The sequence below is a fragment of the Enhydra lutris genome, unplaced genomic scaffold (assembly GCF_002288905.1).
Source record: "Enhydra lutris kenyoni isolate GAN:26980312 unplaced genomic scaffold, ASM228890v2 scaffoldscaffold12, whole genome shotgun sequence".
Taxonomy (NCBI): domain Eukaryota; kingdom Metazoa; phylum Chordata; class Mammalia; order Carnivora; family Mustelidae; genus Enhydra; species Enhydra lutris.
The window spans coordinates 40,835,420-40,857,527 of NW_019154096.1; the positions used below are offsets into that span (position 1 = coordinate 40,835,420).

General features: G+C 34.6%; 1 protein-coding gene across 2 annotated transcripts in view; it reads right to left on the bottom strand.

Annotated features, from left to right (window-relative positions):
• The window catches only part of LOC111145343 (poly(ADP-ribose) glycohydrolase), a 117,369-nt gene that overhangs the window by 83,223 nt on the left and 12,038 nt on the right, over nucleotides 1-22,108 (bottom strand). For both annotated transcript variants that reach the window (XM_022500192.1, XM_022500193.1), the window contains exons 5-7: nucleotides 18,792-18,914; nucleotides 18,587-18,670; nucleotides 13,344-13,418 (exon numbers count right to left, since the gene is read on the bottom strand). In XM_022500192.1, coding sequence (XP_022355900.1) covers nucleotides 13,344-13,418; nucleotides 18,587-18,670; nucleotides 18,792-18,914 — 282 coding nt within the window. The remainder of the gene's footprint in view (nucleotides 1-13,343; nucleotides 13,419-18,586; nucleotides 18,671-18,791; nucleotides 18,915-22,108) is intronic.

The window sequence follows — 22,108 nt, forward strand, 5'->3', positions numbered from 1 at the left end:
TATGAGAGATAAGCAACACCATAAGATGAAACAATATTAGAATAATTGGGATCCCAGAAAAAGAAGAGAGAGAAGGGCTGCCTGGGTGGCTCAGTGGGTTAAAGCCTCTGCCTTTGGCTCAGGTCATGATCTCGGGGTCCTGGGATTGAGTCCTGCATCGGGCTCTTTGCTAGGCAGGGAGCCTGCTTCCTCCTCCCTCTCTCTCTCTCTCTCTGCTTGCCTCTCTGCCTGCTTGTGATATCTCTCTGTCAAAAAAAAAAAAAAAAAAAGAAGAGAGAGAGAGAGAGAGAGAGAGAGAGAGAGAGAGAGAGGGCCAGAAGGTATATTGGAGCAAATTATAGGAGAGAACTTCCCTAATTTGGGGAAGGAAACAGGCATCAAAATCCAGGAGGCACAGAGAACCTCCACCTCAAAATCAATAAAAATATGTCAACACCCATCATTTAATGGTAAAATTTACAAGTCTCAGAGACAAAGAGAAAATCCTGAAAGCAGCTTGGGACGAGAAGTCTGTAACCTACAACACTAGAAACATTACACTGACAGGAGACTTATCCACAGAGACCTGACATGCCAGAAAGGACTGGCATGATATATTCAGAACACTAAGTGAGAAAAATATGCAGCCAAGAATACTATATCCAGCTAGGTTGTCACTGAAAATAGAAGGAGAGATAAAAAGCTTCCTGGACAAACAAAGCCTGAAAGAATTTGCAAACACCAAACCAAACCTACAGCAAATAATGAAACGGGTCCTCTAAGCCAAAAGAGAGCCTAAAAGTAACACAGACCAGAAAGGAAAAGAGACAATATACAATAACAGTCACCTTACAGGCAATACAATGGTACTAAATTCATATCTTTTGATAGTTACCCTGAATGTAAATGGGCTAAATGACCCAATCAAAAGACACAGGGATTCAGAACAGATAAAAAAACAAGACCCACCAATATGCTGTCTGCAAGAAACTCATTTTAGACCCAAAGACACCTCTAGATTTAAAGTGAGTGGGTGGAAAACCATTTACCATGCTAATGGACATCAAAAGGAAGCTGGGGTGGCAATCCCTATATCAGACAAATTAGATTTTAAACCAAAGACTATAATAAGAGATGAGGAAGGACAATATATCATACTTAAAGGATATATCCAACAAGAAGATCTAACAATTTTAAATATTTATGCCCCTAATATGGGAGCAGCCAATTAATAACAACATCAAAGAAACGCATCGACAATAATACAATAATAGTAGGGGTTTTAACACCCCCCTCACTGAAATGGACGGATCATCTGAATAAAAGATCAACAAGGACATAAAGGCTTTAAATGACACATTGAACCAGATGGACATCACAGATATATTCAGCACATTCCATCCCAAAACAACAGAATATACATTCTTCTCTAGTGCACATGGAACAGTCTCCAGAATAGATCACATCTTGGGTCACAAATCAGGTCTCAACTGGTACCAAAGACTAGGATCATTCCCTGCATATTTTCGGACCACAGTGCTTTGAAACTAGAACTCAATCACAAGAAGAAAGTTGGAAAAAACTCAAATACATGGAAGCTAAAGAGCATCCTACTGAAGAATGAATGAATGAAGAATGAGTCAACCAGGAAATTAAAGAATTATTCTGCCATTGCTCATGGAAACAAATGAAAATGAAAACACAACTGTTCAAAATCATTGGGATACAGAAAAGGCAGTCCTGAGAGGAAAGTATAAAGCAATACAAGCCTTTTTCAAGAAACAAAAAAGGTCTCAAATAATCAATCTAATGCTACACCTAAAGAAGCTGGAGAAAGAACAGCAAATAAAGCCTAAATCCAGCAGAAGAAGAGAAAATATTAAGATCAGAGAAGAAATCAATGAAATAGAAACCAAAAGAACAGCGTAACAGATCAATGGAAGTAGGAGCTGGTTCTTTGAAAGAATTAGTAAGATTAATAAACCCCTGGCCAGATTTATCGAAAAGAAAAGAGAAAGGAACCAAATTAATAAAATCATGAATGAAAGAGGAGATCAGAACCAATACCAAAGAAATACAAACAATTATAAGAACATATTGTGAGCAATTATATGCCAGCAAATTTGACAATCTGGAAGAAATGGATGCATTCCTAGAGACATATAAACTACCACAACTGAACCAGGAAGAAATAGAAAACCTGAACAGACCCATAACCAGTAAGGAGATTGAAGCCGTAATTAAAAATCTCCCAACAAATAAGAGCCCAGGGCCAGATGGCTTCCCAGGGGAATTCTACCAAACATTTAAAGGATAATTAATACCTATTCTCCTGAAACTGTTCCAAAAAATAGAGATGGAAGGAAAACTTCCAAACTCATTTTATGAGGCCAGCATTACTTGATCCCAAAACCAGACAAAGACCCCATCTAAAAGGAGAATTACAGACCAATATCCCTGATGAACATGGATGCAAAAATTCTCACCAAAATACTAGCCAATAGGATCGAACCAACAGTACATTAAAAGGATTATTTACCACGACCAAGTGGGATTTATTCCTGGGCTGCAAGGTTGTTTCAACATCCGCAAATCAATGTGAGGCAATACATTAATAAAACAAAGAACAAGAACCATATGATACTCTCAATGGATACAGAAAAAGCATTTGACACAGTATCCTTTCTTGATTAAAACTCTTCCCAGTGTAGGGATAGAGGGTACATACCACACTATCATAAAAACCATCTATGGAAAAACCCATAGTGAATATTCTCAATGGGGGAAATACTGAGAGCTATTCCCCTAAAGTCAGAACACAGTAGGGATGTCAACTATCACCACCGCTATTCAACATAGTACTTGAAGTCCTAGCAACAGCAATCAGACAACGAAAAGAAATAAAAGGCATCTGAATCAGCAAAGAAGAAGTCAAACTTTCACTTCTATCATTTGCAAATGATAGAATACCTTATGTGGAAAACCCAAAAGACTCCACCCCCAAACTGCTAGAACTCATACAGAAATTCAGTAAAGTGGCAGGATATAAAATCAGTTGCATTTCTATATACCAGCACCAAGACAGAAGAAAGAGAAATTAAGGAGTCAATTCCATTTACAATTGCACCCAAAACCGTAAGATACCTAGGAATAAATCTAACCAAAGAGGCAAAGAAGCTGTACTCAGAGAACTATTAAGTACTCATGAAGGAAATTGAGGAAGACACAAAGAAATGGAAAAATGTTCCACCCTCATGGATTGGAAGAACAAATACTGTGAAAATGTCTATGCTACCTAGAGCAATCCACACATTTAATGCAATCCCTATCAAAATACCATCAACTTTTTTCATAGAAATGGAACAAATAATCCTAAAATTTGTATGGAAACAAAAAAGACCCCAAATAACAAGAGGAATGTTGAAAAAGAAATCCAAAGCTGGTGGCATCATAATTCGGACTTCAAGCTCTATTACAAAACTGTAAACATCAAGACAGTATGATACTGGCACAAAAACAGACACATAGATCAATGGAACAGAAGAGAGAGTTCAGAAATGGACCTCAACTCTATGGTCAGCTAATCTTTGACAAAGCAGGAAAAAATGTCCAATGGACAAAAGACAGTCTCTTCAACAAATGGTGCTGGGAAAATTGGAAAGCCACATGCACAAGAATGAAACTGGACCATTTCCTTATACCATACTCAAAAATAGACTCAAAAATAGACTCACAATGGACGAAAGACCTAAATGTGAGACAGAAACCCATCAAAATCCTTGAGAACACAGGCAGCAACCTCTTTGACCTCAGCTGCAGCGACTTCTTCCTAGAAACATCACCAGAGGCAAGAGAAGCAAAGGCAAAAAAATGAACTACTGCGAATTCAACAATATCAAAAGCTTTTGCACAGCAACGGAAACAGTCAACTACACCAAGAGACAACAGACAGAATGCGAGAAGATATTTGCAAACGACGTATCAGATAAAGGGCTAGTATCCAAAATCTATAAAGAACTGATCAAACTCAACACCCAAAGAACAAAGAATCCAATCAAGAAATGGGCAAAAGACATGAACAGACATTTCAGCAAAGTAGACACCCAAATGGCCAACAGACACATGAAAAAGTACTCAACATCACTCAGCATCAGGGAAATACAAATCAAAACCTCAATGAGATACCACCTCACCCCAGTCAGAATGGCTAAAACTAACAAGTCAGAAAATGACAGGGGTTGGTGAAGATGTGGAGAAAGGGGAACCCTCCTACACTGTTGGTGGGAAGGCAAGCTGGTGCAGCCACTCTGAAAACAGTATGGAGGTTCCTCAAAAAGTTGAAAATAGACTACCCTATGACCCAGCAATTGCACTACTGCATATTTACCCTAAAAAAACGAATGTAGTGATCCGAAGGGGTAAATGCACCCCAGTGCTTATAGCAGCAATGTCCACAATAGCCTAACTATGAAAAAAGCCTAGATGTCCCTCAAGAGATGAATGGATGAAGAAGATGTGGTGTGTGTGTGTGTGTGTGTGTGTGTGTGGGAATATAATGAAGCCATCAAAAAATCTGTAATCTTGCAATTTGCAACAACGTGGATGGAACTAGGGGACAGTATGATAAGTAAAATAAGTCAATCAGAGAAAGACAATTATTATATGATCTCACTGATACGAGGAATTTGAGAAACAAGACAGAGGATCATGGGGGAAGGGACGGAAAAATGAAATAAAACAAAACCAGAGAGGGAGACAAACCATAAGCAACTCTTAATCTCAGGAAATAAACTAATGGTTGCAGGAATGGAAAGATGGGGTGGCTGGGTGCTGGACATTGGGAGGGTATGTGCTATGGTGAGTGCTATGAATTGTTTTAAGACTGATGAATCACAGACCTGTACCCCTGAAACAAATAGTACATTATGTGCTAATAAAAAAAAAAAAACAAAATTGAAAAACAAAAATCATTCATCCTGAATCTTTAAAGTTATTTGAATAAAAGTTATGACTGCTGAAAAAAAAAAAACAGATTTACATTTTTTAAAATATCCTTTTATCTTCAGATATTATATACCACAAAATCCTACTGGTTGTTAAATATGAGACCTTACATGTAAATAACAGTGTTAGCAGCTTATCTAAAAGAAATACAGTAGGAACATAAAAGTAAATGTAAATTAATTTACCAGGAATTATAAATCAAGGCATTATGGCCAACCAAATAAAAACAAAACAAAACAAAAAACACTTCAAACTAGTTAACAGAAATATCAATCATGAAAAAGATTAAAACATGGAATTATTATCACCCTGTAAAAGAGTAAATTCCTGGATAATAAAATCAACGCCATAGCAACATTTAAAAGTAATGGCTTCTGGGGCACCTGGGTGCCTCAGGTGGTCAAGCAACTGCCTTCAGCTCGGGTCATGATCTCAGGGTCCTGGCATCGAGCCCCACATCGGGCTCCCTGCTCCTGGGGGAGCCTGCTTCTCCCTCTCCCTCTGCCTGCCACTCCCCTGCTTATGCTCTCCCTCTCTGTCAAATAAATAAATAAAATGTATTTTTTAAAAAAGTAATGGCTTCCATAGCTATTTGAACCAAACAATTAAGGTTGGAGTTACAGGACACTAATATACTAGGTTTATTTCTTATTGGAATAAAGAAGAAATTGCACTAATGGATTTTCACGTTTGGGTATCCGTATTTTCCATCCTCCTTGTCCTCTACATACACAAATATGACAGACAGTGTTTCACAAACACAAAATAACAAACACTAACATCATCAATGACACAGTGCATGGAGGGCTCAACTGAGACTTATCATCCATAATAACTTAACGAGTTTATAAAGCAAGATGCCTAGTTCCAACTGCAGCAATTAGTACTACAGAATATGCACTATTTAAAATAAATCATGAATCTGATACCCTCAACATATGCTCTGATCCAAAAACATACCTTAACCAAACTAGGGGGGAAAGTCCACATATTTCATATGAGTCTTAAATTCAACATTTTAGTGACTATGATTAGCTCTCTTTTGGCTCCTACAGTTCTCATGAATTAAATTAAGTCAAAAGCTGTAAAGCAATGCAGACCTTATTGTTTGTAGAGACTGTGAGTCATCAGGGGAAGAAGTCCAAAAAGGCTAAATTTCCACTGAACTCCAAATCAGAGGTTTGAAAGCTAGAGAGATAAAGACATTAGCTGTAGTCTTATGAAACATTCAAGGCTGCTTTCATTTGATTAGGAATTTGCTACAGGCTCTTTGTGACAAATATAATAACGACAGTTTAAATCTTTTAAGCTTTGAAGAAAGATCCAGAAACAGATTAGCCATGAAGGATTGCATTTAGACTCAGAAGCTAACCAGTAATGTGTTTATATACATTCAGAAATTTACTTCTGCATTACTAAATAAATAAACAAATAAATAAGAGCTATTGTGGCTGCAATCTTTACTGGCTATTAGTTAAGGAAATATGCCCTGATTTGAAATACTGATTACAACAACCTGTTGCCTTACATCACCATTTCCCAAACTATTCTAGAAAACACTAATGTTCCATGAAATGTTTATTGTCGGCAGGGGGGTGGGTGGGGTGGAGAATATACCGTGTTAAGAGAAAAGAGAAAAACTGCTCTAGTATTATTGTTCTAAAATTTTTAATAGGGAAAAAAATACTAAGCACATCTGGCATAGTTATTAGATAAGCTGTCCTTAATAGTATGTCATGCCCCAGAAAGTCAGGAAGTGTACAAGATACCACTTGAAGACAGATGTATTGATGTTAAAGTGATCCATAAACATGGTACTATTATGTTTTAGGCTATTTAATGAGAAACGATTTATGCTATGATTTTTGCCTAATAATTTTAACACACTTTAACTTTTTATCAAATAAACATATAAATCAAATTTAACAACTTCTTCCAGCCATGACATTATACATATAAGATGAACTTTTTCTATAATCTATGTTAATATTAATACTAGCTTGTATTTATTTTTCTACAATGTTATGTCAATAATTATAATTTTTAAAGTTTCTAATAATTATAATTTTAAAGTAGGGTTTATGAGTTCAAAATATCATTTTAGTTAAACATAGGCATAACAGTATATCCTTCAATTTTGAAGATAATAAATTCTAATGTACCTATCTTCAAACTTTTTAATTACTTATGAAGAACTCTGAAGGAAAAAGTAACTAGGGCGTAATTTGTTCCACTTAGTTTGCATCCTTCAAAACTCAGTGTGACCCCCATTTACCTTTTAAAGTTAAGTAGCACATTAAAAAATGCAAGTTCATTACTGACAGATTTATACAACCTCCTTTACAGGGAAAAAGGCTTTACACCCAACCTTTCTCTGAGAAGTCACAGGATACCAGTTGACAGGATGACACATATACAATATTTTAATAACTACAGCAAAAGTAAAGGATGCATAATCTCTGAATTGTAATAAAGAATTTATTGCATATGTATGAGGTATATAGACTTCATGCTGTATTTACTACAAACAAACAAAAAAAACACAAAAAACAAAAAAAAACCTGTGGCTTCCAAAAGAGAATATATTACTAGCCTAATCACAGCAACAAAACTTTTCTCCTTTAAGTGTTTTTCCATTTTTTATTTGTAAATTCTGTTCATTCCCACACTCCTATTTCTCAATCACTTTTAGCAGTCACAGATGTAAAAATAATAAAAATAATAAAACCCCTCATTTTGTTATTTATGGCAGCCTGTATAAACCAACAGAAGTGAGGAAATAAGAGGCTTAGTCGATTCTATCTTTTCTATTCCAGACATAAAACTAAACACGGAAATGAAAATAAAATAGTCACTAAAACTTTAGGTTTCCTTTCAACAGCTAATCCATTTGCTGAAAAAGTTTGCTACATAAGTCAGTTTTAGAATTTAAAGTTCTTTATACTGAATAAATTAACATCCACATTTATTGTGAAGTATATATTCAAAAAGTACACAAAATATATTATGTATGGTCTAATGAATATTTATAAAGCAAACATCCATTTTTTACTACCACCCAAGTACAGACACAGAAGCCAGAATCACAGACACAGAAGTAATCACTCTTAAACATACCATAAGAGCTTTAATGTGGCATGTGAATTACAAGGTAACTCAGAGAATGAGAAGAAATAGTGCCACAGCTGTTGTAATATGGGAACTATTTAAAACATCTCTAAAATGCATTAATAGAGGACCTTTTTTAATATATAGAACATTTTGTTAAACTTTCCTGGGGAAAAAATGCTAGTAATAACAATCTACTTAGAATACAAATTATAGAAGTGCCTGAATTAAATTTTGTGGAACATCACACAGGAGAGCCATAAAACACAGACTATTTGTTCCTAGCACTTCCAACATCTGGCAATGAGGAAAACCATATTAACACTCAAGATGCAAAAAACACTAAGTAATGGCCATTTCAACTGGCTACCATCTAAATATTTAAGTATAAATTACAAAATAACAGATCTCTGTGATCTTTGCTGGGCTCTAGCAAAAGTAAAAACTCACTTTCATCTCAAATAAGTATGCTCACATAGCAGGATCAGCAGGATTCTGGGTCTCTTACTTCTTGCACTAGATATTAGTGTATAGATAAAACCATACCATGGAATGACACTAAATGACCGTGGTTATTAACACCTTCTGTTCTGAAGGTCTGGTTACAAAATCTAATACACACAGAATTAGCCAAAAACAAGGTTTTAAGGAGATAAATTTTAACTGCCCCCAAATAAACTTAACTTCTGCAGTTAAAATATTAAGTTGATATAATGTTAAACTTAAACTTCATTTTTTTCTTAGCAAAGCAAGGCTTGCAAAGTTCAATGTAACATTTAAGTAAACAATTTCCGAATACTGCTAATAAGCAACATTTAAGAACCCTTTTTAAAGTACTCCTACTCTAAAATGTGGACATAGATAATGCAAAGCAAATATAATTCATTCATAATTTAAAACCTAGCCAAACAATTGCTTCTCTTGTACTATAGATCTCATTTTCCTCCTCCAATCCCACTAAAACATATGTCTTTAATCACCGTGAGCCTGGGCAACGTTATCCTTGTATGCTGTGATGTGGTAAAGATCTATATTAATATCCTTGGAGATTTGATGGACAGAAAAACACACAACTGTATTAAACATCCAACGACTTCTGTTAAATATGCTGATGACAATGGAGTAACAAAGAGTCACAGGGAAGAATACCTCTGAATCTCTAGATATACTCTATACAAAAACAGATGTCCTTAAATCTCTAACACTCCAATAGCTGAGAAAATGATCTATCAATTTGATGGAATATTATATAACCATTAAGATTAAAGATGATAAAGCTATGTAACACAGTTTTGTAATATATCCTAAAACATTTTAAATATACTTTTGTATCTAGATATAACTACAAAATACTAGATATAAGTGCAAAGACTTAAGAAAATAAGAAATGAATATTTGGTACAGTTACAGGGACTCCTCCAACCATTTGTAGTTTTACAAAGTAAATAAAAATCAGAAGGTCAAAAACTCACTGCCTCCTCTCTCTAAAGAACTATAAAACTATCATCAGCACCTTGGTAATCATCTCATATTTATGTTCTACACTAAGCACACCAAAACTTGCTATATATTACCCTTCTGGGCAAGGTCACCTGACAAAAGGGAAACAAGATCCTGTCTGAGTAGTTTCATTAAGAAGAGAGAGAAAAAATGACTACTTTACCTCATACCAAGGTGACAGAGGTATTTTAACCAAAGGCATGTTTTACTGCCATTGTCAAGTGTCAAATTTAACATTACTTTTTACCAAAATTAACAACTGTATCCAATTAAAACCCAGAAAACTACAAAATGCAAACAGACCATGTATAAATTACAATTTAAGACAAAGAGGATATTAATTTGCTCAACTTTGCATCAAAAATTCTATCTCTATAAGACTAAGAGATACAGAGATTCAAGGATATTCTGATACAGACATAAGCCTTCTATTATTTTATGCCTGCCACTGAGCATCGTATGAGTCAAAAGCTTGATAAAGGAACTCTGAAATTACTGGTCCTATCTCAAAATGCAAAACTGTTTTAGATTCTATTAATATGATTATAAAAGTAACTCTTCACAGCTAACTCCTTGCAGTAACTAATAAGCTGACCCTAAAATTCAAATGGAAATGCCAAAGATCCACAATGGCCAAAACAAACTAGAAAAAGAACAAAGTCGGAGCACTCACACTTCCCAGCTTAAAAATGACTTCAAAGTTTAGTAATCAAGACTGTGTGATAGTGGCATAAAGACAGACATATAGACCAATGGGCCAGATAAATGTTTATGGTCAACTAGTTTTTGTAAGAATGCCAAGAAACGTCAATAGGAATATTAGAGTCTTTTTAACAAATGGTTTGGGGACAACCAGATACCCACAATACAAAATAATGAAATCACATCTCTACCTTGTATAATATATGAAAATTAACACAAAATGGATACTTATCTGCAAAACAGTAAAAGTGGACCCCTAATTCATACCATATATGTAAATTAACTCAAAATGGGTCAAGGACCTAAGTATAAGAACTAAAACCATAAAATTCTTAGAAATAAACAAAGGAGTAAGTCTTTCTGTCCTCAGAATAGCTTCTTAGATATGACAACAAAAATAGAAACAAAAGAAAAAAATAAATTAGAATGTATTGAAATTGAAAATTTTTGTGCTTCAAAGGATACCATCAAGAAAATGAAAAGACAACCTATATAATAGGAGAAAGTATCTACAAATCAAATACCTGATAAGGGACTTATTACTTAAAAGACAAAACTCAGTAAAAAAAACAAATTTTAAAGGGTAAAGGAATTGAATGGATAATTCTCAAAAGATACATAAATGGCCAACAGTCACATGAAAAGATGTTCAACATCATTAGTCATTAGAGAAATGCAAATCACAATGAAATACTTCACACCAACCAGAATGGCTAAAATCAAAAGGACACACATTAACAAGCAAGGATGTAGAGAAACTGGAATCCTTGTGCAATGCCAGTAGGACTGTAAAGTAAGGCACCCACTTGGATCGATAGTTTGACAGTTCCTTAAAATATGAAATGACAAGTTAGCAAATAACCTAGCAATTTCTAGGTATATATCGAAAGGAGTGAAAAAACAGGCCCACACAAAAACCTATACATGAATGTTCACAGCGATACTAATGATAATAGCCAAAAAGTGGAAACAACCCAAATGTCCATCAACTGATGAATGGATAAAGAAGATATGATATACTTATACAATGGATATTATTCAGCAATAAAAAGGTATAAAGTACTGACATATGCTACAACACAAATGAACCTTGTAACACTGCGTGAAGTGAAAGAAGTTAATGCATTTAACAGGCTATTTGCAAAATACATTTCCTTTAACTACTTTTCCTCTACACCTTTTATGCTCAACCACCCAAATACTACGTCCTCTATAATATCTCCCCCATGACCCAAAATAAAACTCTTTTCCCCTTCTATGACCCACTAGACTCTATTAATCCATTTCTTCCACTCTGCTTAATTATTACAGTTACCTACGGACATGTTCAGGGCTCCCTGCTTTCTGATGATAAGATTGTCAATCAATTCTATCTTTAATAAAACAATGGCTTATACGTAAGGGTGTTCAGTGTTCTTAAGGGATAAACATCATTAAAATAAAAAAGAACAAAAAAGCTTTAAGTCTGACTCTTGATCTTAACTCAGGTCTTGATCTTAGGATTGTGACTTCAAGCCCTGAGTTGGGCTCCACGCTGGGCATGGAGCCTACTTAAAAAAAAAAAAAAAGAAAGAAAGAAAGAAAGAAAAAGAACATATTTTGTGCTGGAATTGAACTGAGCTCAAATCTAGATCCCCCAATACTTTGTTGGTGAATTCACTCAATATTTGTATAACGTTGACCAAGTTACTTAAGTTCTAAGTCTACTTTCCTCTCTAAATTGAATGTGATTATCTACACTTCACAAAAGTGTTTGAGGATTAAATTCAATATTATATTCCTTTTCATACATATGTCTTCAATAAATGCAATTCCCTTTATTCTTCTTTTCCTCAAAAGTAGCTGAACGTATTTCTTTTGGTCTGTGAAAAAAATGTAGTAGATAAAGGATATACCCAGGAAAAAAATGATCTCAAGCTTTAAAAGCAAGTTAATTTCAAATTTATATTGTAAACCTCACATTTTATTAGTAAAATTACCTGTTAACAGTCTCAGAATTAAAGTCATTTAAACTGGAGATCTCTCATTCTCACAGTGATACCACCACAGTTACTAGAAAATTACTTTATCCTAACCAAAATTTGCTTTTCCAAGAGGCTTGAATATCTTACAGGAACACTTTCTTAGGCAACAAATTTAGCAAACATAGTAAGCTCTTATACTCTGCAGAAGAAAACGTACAGGGAGCTTTATGTGCTAATTACACTTTCCAAATCATATGTCATCTTTCTTTGATTTTCCATGCAAATTTTATTTATTTGTTTTTAAGATTTTATTTATTTAGAGACAGAGTGTTGGGGAGGAGCAGAAGGAGAGGGACAAGAGACTCTATACTAAGCATGGAGCCCAAAGCAGGGCTCCATCTCAGGATCCTGAGACCATGACCTGAGCTAAAACCAAGAGTCAAAGGCTTAACCAGCTGAACCACCTAGGCATCCTTCCATGCAAATTTTTTAATTTATCTGTGGCACTCCCTCTTTTGCCATGCTTTCATTTTTCTAACACAACTATGAAAGTAGTATTCTTACCCATTAAAATGGTATACTAAATTACTATAATTTGTTATGGAAAATGATTTTACAGCATAAACCCAAGGCTATAATTCTGTGCCCTTTGACCTAGCCATCTAATTTCTGGGAATCACCCAAGGAAGCAATATTGAATTTGGGAAAACATATATATACACACACACACATATATATGTATGTGTGTGTGTATACATACCTACACAAACATACATAAACATGTTACTACAGTGTAAATGAGAACAGAGGAAAACTGGATGCAGCCTAGATGTTTCCAATCATGAAATAATCATAAAATATCATAGAGCCATTAATAATGTTGATGATGGTATAAAAATTTAACAGAGCATTATGAGAGATTAAAGCAAATTCAAAATTAGCTCCCAAAGCATACATATAACAGGAAATATTTTTCACAAAAATAATGGATAATAATTATGTTAGTATGACAGATTTATGGGTATTTTCTCAAAATTTTTATACACAGATTATTTTCATAAGTTAAAGGAATAAGCATACTTTTACCTTATCCCAGAAATCAACCAAAGCTGTAAAGTCCCATTTCTTAGAATATGCCACATTGTATTTCAGAATAGCATCCTATGGAAAAAGCATAAACAAAACTTCATGATATAGTCAAGTAAATTATCTACAAATACCCTTTCTTCTTTATGAACTATTTCCAGTAATCAGAATTAAACTTCCTCCTACCATTAGCTACTCCATGTAAGTAGCTATGAACAAACAGAATACACACTTATTTATTATTCACTTAAGAAAAATGAGATTAGAAAGGTCAAGCAATAGGAAAAAAATTGTAACTCTAACGCTTGCATTATAAACAGAGGTGATACACTCTCAGTGGATAAAACTGGATCTTGGAGATTAAAAAAATTAAATATCATAATGACTGTTGGCTATCAAAAGCGTCACAATATATATGCAAATATACAGTGTATTTTCAGTATTATAATTTCACGAGAGGAGTAAATTAGGAAAAAATGTCTAAAAAGGCTTCACAGGAGAGATGGCAATAATAAGAAAAGATTGATGCCTAAGGAATAAAATGGTCTTTTTTCCTTTATTATCAGCTATTTTTATAAGTGACATATAAATGGTTATCTTCCCCCAGCAGTTCATATAAACTATATATTTACACAGAGAGAAAAGTCAAAATAGCACGCCATCTACTGGTGTGACATCTGACTAAGCAGTACTTTATTCTTGCTTAATGGTGATAAAAACAAAACAGGCCCCAAATGGAGTCAATTATGCTAAGCCATACTTCACTAGAGACTTAATTACAGTTTCAGCTACTCCCACAAATGGAATCTTAAACCAGTCAATGAGGAACCACCTGGTCAGCACTAGTTAGTTCATCAGCCTGAAAGAATTTTTCCATCCCCTAAAGGAAAATGACTGTCACAACCAATCCACTTTTCCTAGTGTAACATACTTGATTCCACTCTCTTCTGCCTTTAAGTCTTTCATTTTGTACAGCATCTTAGAGTGCGTTTCCATCTGCTAGATAAGACCCTGCCTGATTCATAGATCGTTGAACAGAGCCAGTAAAATCTTTAAAACTTACTCATATGAATTTTATTTAATACCAGAGTGGGGTATGCATAAGACAATCCACTACTTACGCAGAAAAAACTATTATGGTTGACCCAGGAACAACACAAGGATTGAAAAATCTGCATGTAACTTTGACTCCCCCAAAAAACTTACCTACTAATAACCTACTGTTGACCAAAGCCTGATAACATAGTCGATTAACACATATATTGCATGTTTTATGTATCATAAACTGCATTCTTACAATCAAGTAAGAGAAAATATTAATAAAATTACAAAGAAAACACATTAACAGTACCGTATTACCAAAAAAAACTGCACAGGAAACTGCTGCAGTTCAAACCTGTGTTGTTCAAGGGTCAACTGTGTTTGTAATTACATTTTATCTCATCACTTTAAATTTCTATTTTGCTTATATTTTATGATGTATATATTACTAATGTAACAAACAGAATTTACAAGCAACTGTTTATATTTATAATATACACCTCCAATTTTTTTTACTGAAGTGTATGTAAGTTGAAAAAACACTGTTAGGTTACAGTAAACCTTCCAAATTTCCTCATAATTGAATAAGTTTTTAAAAATACTCTGTCAAGGAGCTGCGTGAAAAACACTTCATGCCATATAAACAATTACCAAGCAACTAGATTAAAAAGTAAACCAACAATGTATATTTACTTGGAATCAAGGGATATCCAAGTTCCTTCAAAAAGGAAAACCATCAATCATAAAATAATATGGTAAGAAAAAGTGTTTCTTTTTCTTACAGCTACATACAAAATTTTCCATTAAGAGAAGATTTTAAGGATTTTTTTTTTCTAATTACATCTGATTTCAGAACCTCATACAAAGTCTTAAATAGCAATTTCTATCAACAGGTAAAAGGACAAACAATGCATACACTGCAACAAACTGCTGATAAACTCAACAAGACAGACGAATCTTGAAGATTTTCATTCTAAGTGAAAGAAGCCAGACACACTAGCATACATACTATGTGATTCCATTAATGTAAAATGTAAACTAATCTATGGTTAAAAAGAAAGAAAAATAAAAAGAAAAGAGAAGAGAAGAGAAAAAGAAAAAGTAAAAGAGCAAATCAACAACTGCCTGGAGACAGTGCAGAAAGAGGAATTAAACTATAGGAATAAGAGGGATCTTTGAAGGTGACAGAAATGCTCTGTACCTTGATTGTAGAGGGGGTTTCATGGCTATATGCAAATGTCAAACATCATCAAATTACATACTTTAAAAGCATGCATGTTCTTATATGTAAATTATTCCTCAAAGTTAGTTAAGGAAAAACATTTTACATTCTAACTTTATACTCTAATTCTTTAATGTGATTTTATAATTAGCATTAATTCCTAACTAATATTTAGTTTTACTTTAGTCTTCAAGTCTCAAAAGTAGTCTACCACAAGGTCTCCTATCATTAGAAAAACTGGACACTATTCTGTATTCTTAGCTACCAACTACTGAGATTTCCTTTAATTCATAGTTCATAATACACACAATTAAAGCACAAAGACGTCCATTCTTTGAAAATTATCAGACACATTATAGCAATATTATTGTGTAAACTGACTTCTGAAGACACTATTCCTTTTTTAAACTTTTAACATTTCTAATCCTACTTAACCCAACATCAAAAAAAAAGCAGCAAAAGATTATTATACTCAGTAAGAGGGACTTAATGTTCCCCTCCCCCATAGTGTTCTTTCAGCAAAAGAAACAATTACCATAAGCAGACAGAAGAAAAATCTCTATGAATTACTCTGTTCTGCTGAATCAACCATAAAATAAACAAGAAAGGGAAATTCAGAATAAAGCAATTACCCCTTCTTAAAGTAATCACTGGTGCACTAAGGAATTGCTAAAGAGGTGAGCAGACAAGGTAATTTAGAATACTATGATTATTGTGTTTATGCTTAAAGAAGAAACATGAAAAATTTAAATAATCCTGCTTATAAGGCCGTAGGACCTAAGACAGTGTTTCTCAAATGGAGTATAAATAGTATTCTTGAGTGGCCTGCTTTCATGGTTTTGGAATACAAAGGGCAAAAGACAACACATTGTAGGAATGAAGGCAAGTATTTTAACCAGATAAAAATGGTGAAAATTTTGAGCCATCCTAAGAAATACTGCAGTACAGAACTATCAAATTCTACAGAACCTGGACCAAAGTGCTCACTATCATATTTATTTGCAAGCTGATGTTCTCCATACAAATGCCATCTTTGCATCTACTAACATCCACCAACTGTTTGTGATTGTAAATAGTAAAAACAAAGTGAACAATTTTTTTCTTTATAAAGTATTTTTTAAAGTCCTCAGCATACTATTTTGAGGTTCAGATCAGTGGTTAAAAAACTTTTGTGCAGGGCGCCTGGGTGGCTCAGTCAGTTAGCTGTCTGCCTTTGGCTGAGGTCACGATCCCAGGGTCCTGGGATTGAGTCCCGCACAAGTCTTCCTGCTCAGCTGGGAGTCTGCTTCTCCCTCTCCCTCTACTGCACACTTTTACTCTCTCTGTGTCAGATAAATAAAATCTTGAAAAAAAAAAAAAAAAAACTTTCGTGCAAAAAGGGCATACTGAGTATAAACTGTTTTCACTGTGATAATGAACACAACTCAAATGATGGTTCATAAAGCTTAAAATGCCAAAAAAAAAAAATCAAATGGATATAGTTGTAACTATAAGCATAAAGAGTTTATGTTTAATGTTTGATGCCTGTACATATGTAATTAACATTATACTAAAAATAAGTAAACTCTGGGGACCCTGAGAGTTCCTTCCATTTTAAGGGAGTACATTATAAGATTGAGAAACACTGTCCTTAAGGAATGAAATTGGGGATGCCTGGGTGGCTTAGTGGGTTAAAGCCTCTGCCTTCAGCTCAGGTCATGATCCCAGGGTCCTGGGATCGAGCCCAGCATCAGGCTCTCTGCTCAGAGGGGAGCCTGCTTCCTCCTCTCTCTCTCTGCCTACTTGTGATCTCTCTCTGTCTGTCAAATAAATAAATTAAATCTTGAGAAATGAAATTTTCAAAATACATTATGGTACAACATCCAATGTTTTCCACATAGAGAAAAAAGACAAACAGGAGCTATAGAAAGGTATAGAAAGTTTAAGAAAAATTTGCTGAATATAAATGGAGAAACACTATAAAACCTGAGGAAACTGTACACAACAAAGTCTCTCAAAGAAAATGAAACCCTGGGGTGCCTGGGTGCCTTAGTCATTAAGCATCTGCCTTTGGCTCAGGTCATGATCCCAGGGTCCTGGGATTGAGCCCTGCATCAGGCTACCTGCACGGTGGGAAACCTGCTCTCCCTCTCCCACCCCCCTGCTTGCGTTCCCTCTATCTCTATCAAATAAATAAATAAAACCTTTAAAAAAAAAAAACCCTTTTCACACAAGCATAGAAAAATCTGTTATTGTTAATAGTTATAAAACCTTCAAAAGTTTATATGGCTACAATGCCAAAAAACAGTTATACTCACCCATATTTTAGATATTAGAAAAAGAATCTAATCGTTGCTCTTACAGTCTTAAGTGAAATATTTTAAAAAATCAAAAACTAAATTATTGTCAAAATGTAAAATTAATAAATAGATTGCTAGAAGGCTATACTAACAGCAATACAAAACAGAATGTTTAATGTATACTTTAATCATTAGGAAATGGTATTTCCCTTTTGGCAAATATTGTTAAAGTCATAATTCTTTCCTGACTTATTTTTAAGGACATTTCAGAAACATGATAATTTTTAAAAATAAAAGAGAAGCTTGGTCTGAAGGAAACTGGATGGGGAATCAAGAAACAAAGGTCTTATTCCTGGTTCTCCAAATTATTCTGTGTGTCTCCAGGCAAGTCATTTACAACTCTAGATTCTTCTACTCATTTACTAGTGATGGAGTGGAAACCAAAAATGTCTCTTAAGAAGAAAGTTCCTCAAGAACTAAGCAATTTGCAAACAAATATCCTGTTACCTCTGTCACCTCTGATCACATGGAATATTTTTACAAAATCACCTTTGGGGCCTCCAGCTGAGGTTGAAAATACTTTTAGCATAGTTGTTGACTCTTGACTCTTCTTTCCCCTTTAATAGAGTCTATTAAAGATCAAAAAATGTCTTTGAGGGAGACACAAGGCCCATCTCTAAGACAATAGCAAAAACAACTACCTTCAGGTTTTGGGGTCGTGTGAATTTGTTGAGAAGTGCAGTCTGAATGAGCTCCCACCGGCTCCCTGCAGTTCGCTCACCATTCTTTAAGGAAAAGAAAGAAATGAAATTATTCTAAGTTCTTTTGGGTCATAGAATCAGAAGTCAAATAAGCACATACAAAACTGTCTTTCAGAGACTAAAAGAACATCTGTTTTGTGCTTACTTCATCTTCCACAGGGTACAAGTTTTGTTCTGAACAAGGCATCTTAACATGCTTGTTGTCCCACAAATCTTTAAAATGTGTTGGGAAAGGTTTAGGAACTTCTCCTGCTCGCAAAAGGTCTACCTGAAAGAGAGGGAAACAAGGAAACTGTAAGTGCATCAAAACTAAGCATACCTTCTACAAAATAATCCAAAGAAAGCAGCCAAAGCAAATGCTATAAAATGCAGACCAGCTCCTCGGTAAGAAATCTCAGAAGTCCTCTCCAGCTGTTCCTGCTCCTTATTTCCAGTTGATCAGTTTCCAACTCATCATGTTTGCTCATTCCATCTCCATCCCATCTAGGCCCTTGTTCCTCATTATTGCTTCCCTTCTATCCCTCCCCTTACTCCCACTGCCCCCAGATATTCACCCTCCATAAACCCCTTACTTGAGAACAAACTCAATCTTTCTAAAGTATTCTCAGGCTCCTAATCCTATAATGGCTCCCCTCTATCTATAGTGATACAAATGATGTTCTCAGTTTTTAACAACTCTTACTCAAACACTATCTGGTTAAACATCTATTCTGAACTTCAACACGCAGTTCAAATTTCATTTCCTCTAAGAAGTCTTCAAAAACTTAAGGACAATTAGTTTCTTCCCTCTTGTTTTATTAGATCATTATCACACCAGAAAACATCTGTTTTTCCTTCCCCCACTGGACTCTAAATTTCTTGAGAATAACCATATTAACTGTAGACTCTAAATATTTATGAAGAGCCTGTTTGTATGTTTTTGTATGTGTATGTGTAGATACATATATATGCAAATACATATGTATGTGTACACATACACATATGCTACTTATAATAAGCATTAAACAAATATTTGAGGAAAAGAATATTTGAAACATGAAAGGTTTACATTTTGCCTATTCTGGACATTTCGTATAAATGGAATCATACAGTATGTGGCCTTTTGTGTCTGGTCTCTTTTCTTAAATGTAATGTTCTCAAGGTTCATCCATGTTGTAGCACAAATTAGTTCTTCACTGCAAATAATCACATAAATGTAAAATTTGAACTGTAATATGTTATGAGAGAGCTTCATGGTTTTATGAGAACCTACTCTAGACAATTCCAACTCACCTGGTGAGCTTAGAGAAGGCTTCCTTGAGGAAGTGGCAATTGAGCTGAACTCCAAAGAATAAAGTTCACTATGAAAAGGAAGACATGAAGCTCGTTCCTCAAAAAGGAAATAGCTTATGGAAAGGAAGACTGTCCAATACACAGCTCATAAAAAGTCTGTAACTCAAGGAGCGCCTGGGTGGCTCAGTTGGTCAAGCATCCAATTCTTGATTTCAGCTCAGGTCATGATCTCAGGGCTTTAACATCAAGCCCTGAGTTAGACTCTGCTCTGGGTGTGGAGACTGTCTAGGATTCTCTCTCTCCTTCTGCCCCCCAGTACCGGAAAAGGAAAAAAAAAAAAAAAAAAAAGGAAAAAGAATGTCTGCAACTCCAGAGAAATAAAGCTGTAGGCCATCTATACAGGTGGCTGTTAAAACCCTCATCATGGAGGAGACCACCCATAGAAACAAAGTGAGAAAAAAACAGGACCTACGGAAAAGCCTTGAGAAACTCTAACAAGATTTAATGGCCACATATGCCAGAAAAACTAAAGGAACATAAGACATGGCTAAGGAGGTAGGAAGAAAACTAGGATTATACGTTATCATAGAAGCCAAGGAACGAGAATATTTTGAGGAAGAAAGAAGAGTCAAGAGTCAACAACTATGCTAAAAGTATTTTCAACCTCAGCTGGAGGCCCCAAAGGTGATTTTGTAAAAATATTCCATGTGATAAGAGGTGACAGAACAGGTACCAGTCCAGGTTCACACACATGGGAACACACGATATATATGAAAGTAGGCTTTGTGTGTTTGCATCTGAATGTGTGTCTACATGTTTTTATCATGTCTTTAAAGATAAACAAACACCAAATAACATGTCCCTGCACTTCCAGTTTGCCCTACATTTCTAACAGTAAATATCAGCTTTATTTTATTACTCTAAAATGTGTAACTATTAATATGTGGCATCTTAGAAATGTAACTAGGCTTATCCAATAATTATTAATTACATGTATAGATTACTGTATTCAGAAAAAAGAATTTAGAAGAAAATACAACAAATTGCTAAACTTTGGAAATAGGACTAAGAAAGACATGGGTTTTGAGCTACATACTTTCATATAATAGCTGCCTTTTTTTGTTTGTTTACAATGACCCTGCATTACTCTTGTAATAAGAGAAAGATCTTTTAAAAGATTTTTAAAATTCACAGGTTATATCTAAAAATAAGCAAACAGTAATTTCAGAGATTAAGTAATGATGGTATAGGATGCTTTCGGTTTTACTTACAGACACTGAGACAAAGAAAGGCAGTAAACTCAAAATATCACTTATCTCCCCAATCAATCTTTTCTCTGAATCTTGACCATTAACATTTTCTCAGTCATCCAGCCTTTTCTTAATTCTCCCTTCATTATCAGTGCCTCCTTTTCCCTTATCACCCTGTATTTAAGAATATTCACCACATCCTATCAATTTTACCCCAAAACAAAGCAACCATCTAAATGCTTTTTTATTTCCATATTACCCTATCTCAGTGATTTGCAAACTCTTTTAAATACCATATCCCTTTCTTCCCCTAAGAAATCTCATATGAAATCATATATAAACAAAATAAAACTATTTTTATAAATATAAATTTTACAGTAACCTTTATTTGTTCCAACATCAATAAATGACAAGGAGATACGAAATACAAAATTAGGGATGACAGCTAAAGCTTGTATCAACCTTCTACTTAATTTACATTTATATCTCTTAAACAGTATTAAGAAAATCCTACTGCTATGCCTAAATAATTGCAAATGATGTTTTTGTTTTTATAGTTTCAGAGGCAGAGTCTAATGATTCATCAGCTGCATATAATACCCAGCGCTCACTATATCCTCCTTAATACCCATCACCCAATTACCCCTTCCCCCAACCCTCCCCTCAAGCAACCTATATATGTCCTAGAGTTTAGCATCTCTTATGATTTGCCTCCCTCTCGATTTTCATCTTACTTTATTTTTCCTTCCCTATATTCAACTGTTTTGTTTCTTAAATTTCACGTGAGTGAAATCATATGGCATTTGTCCCTCTGACGGACTTATTTTGCTTAGCATAATACCTTCTAGTTCCACCCACATCATTGTGAATGGGACGATTTCATTCTTTTTGAGGGCTGAGTAATATTCCATTGTGTATATATACCACATCTTCTTTGTCC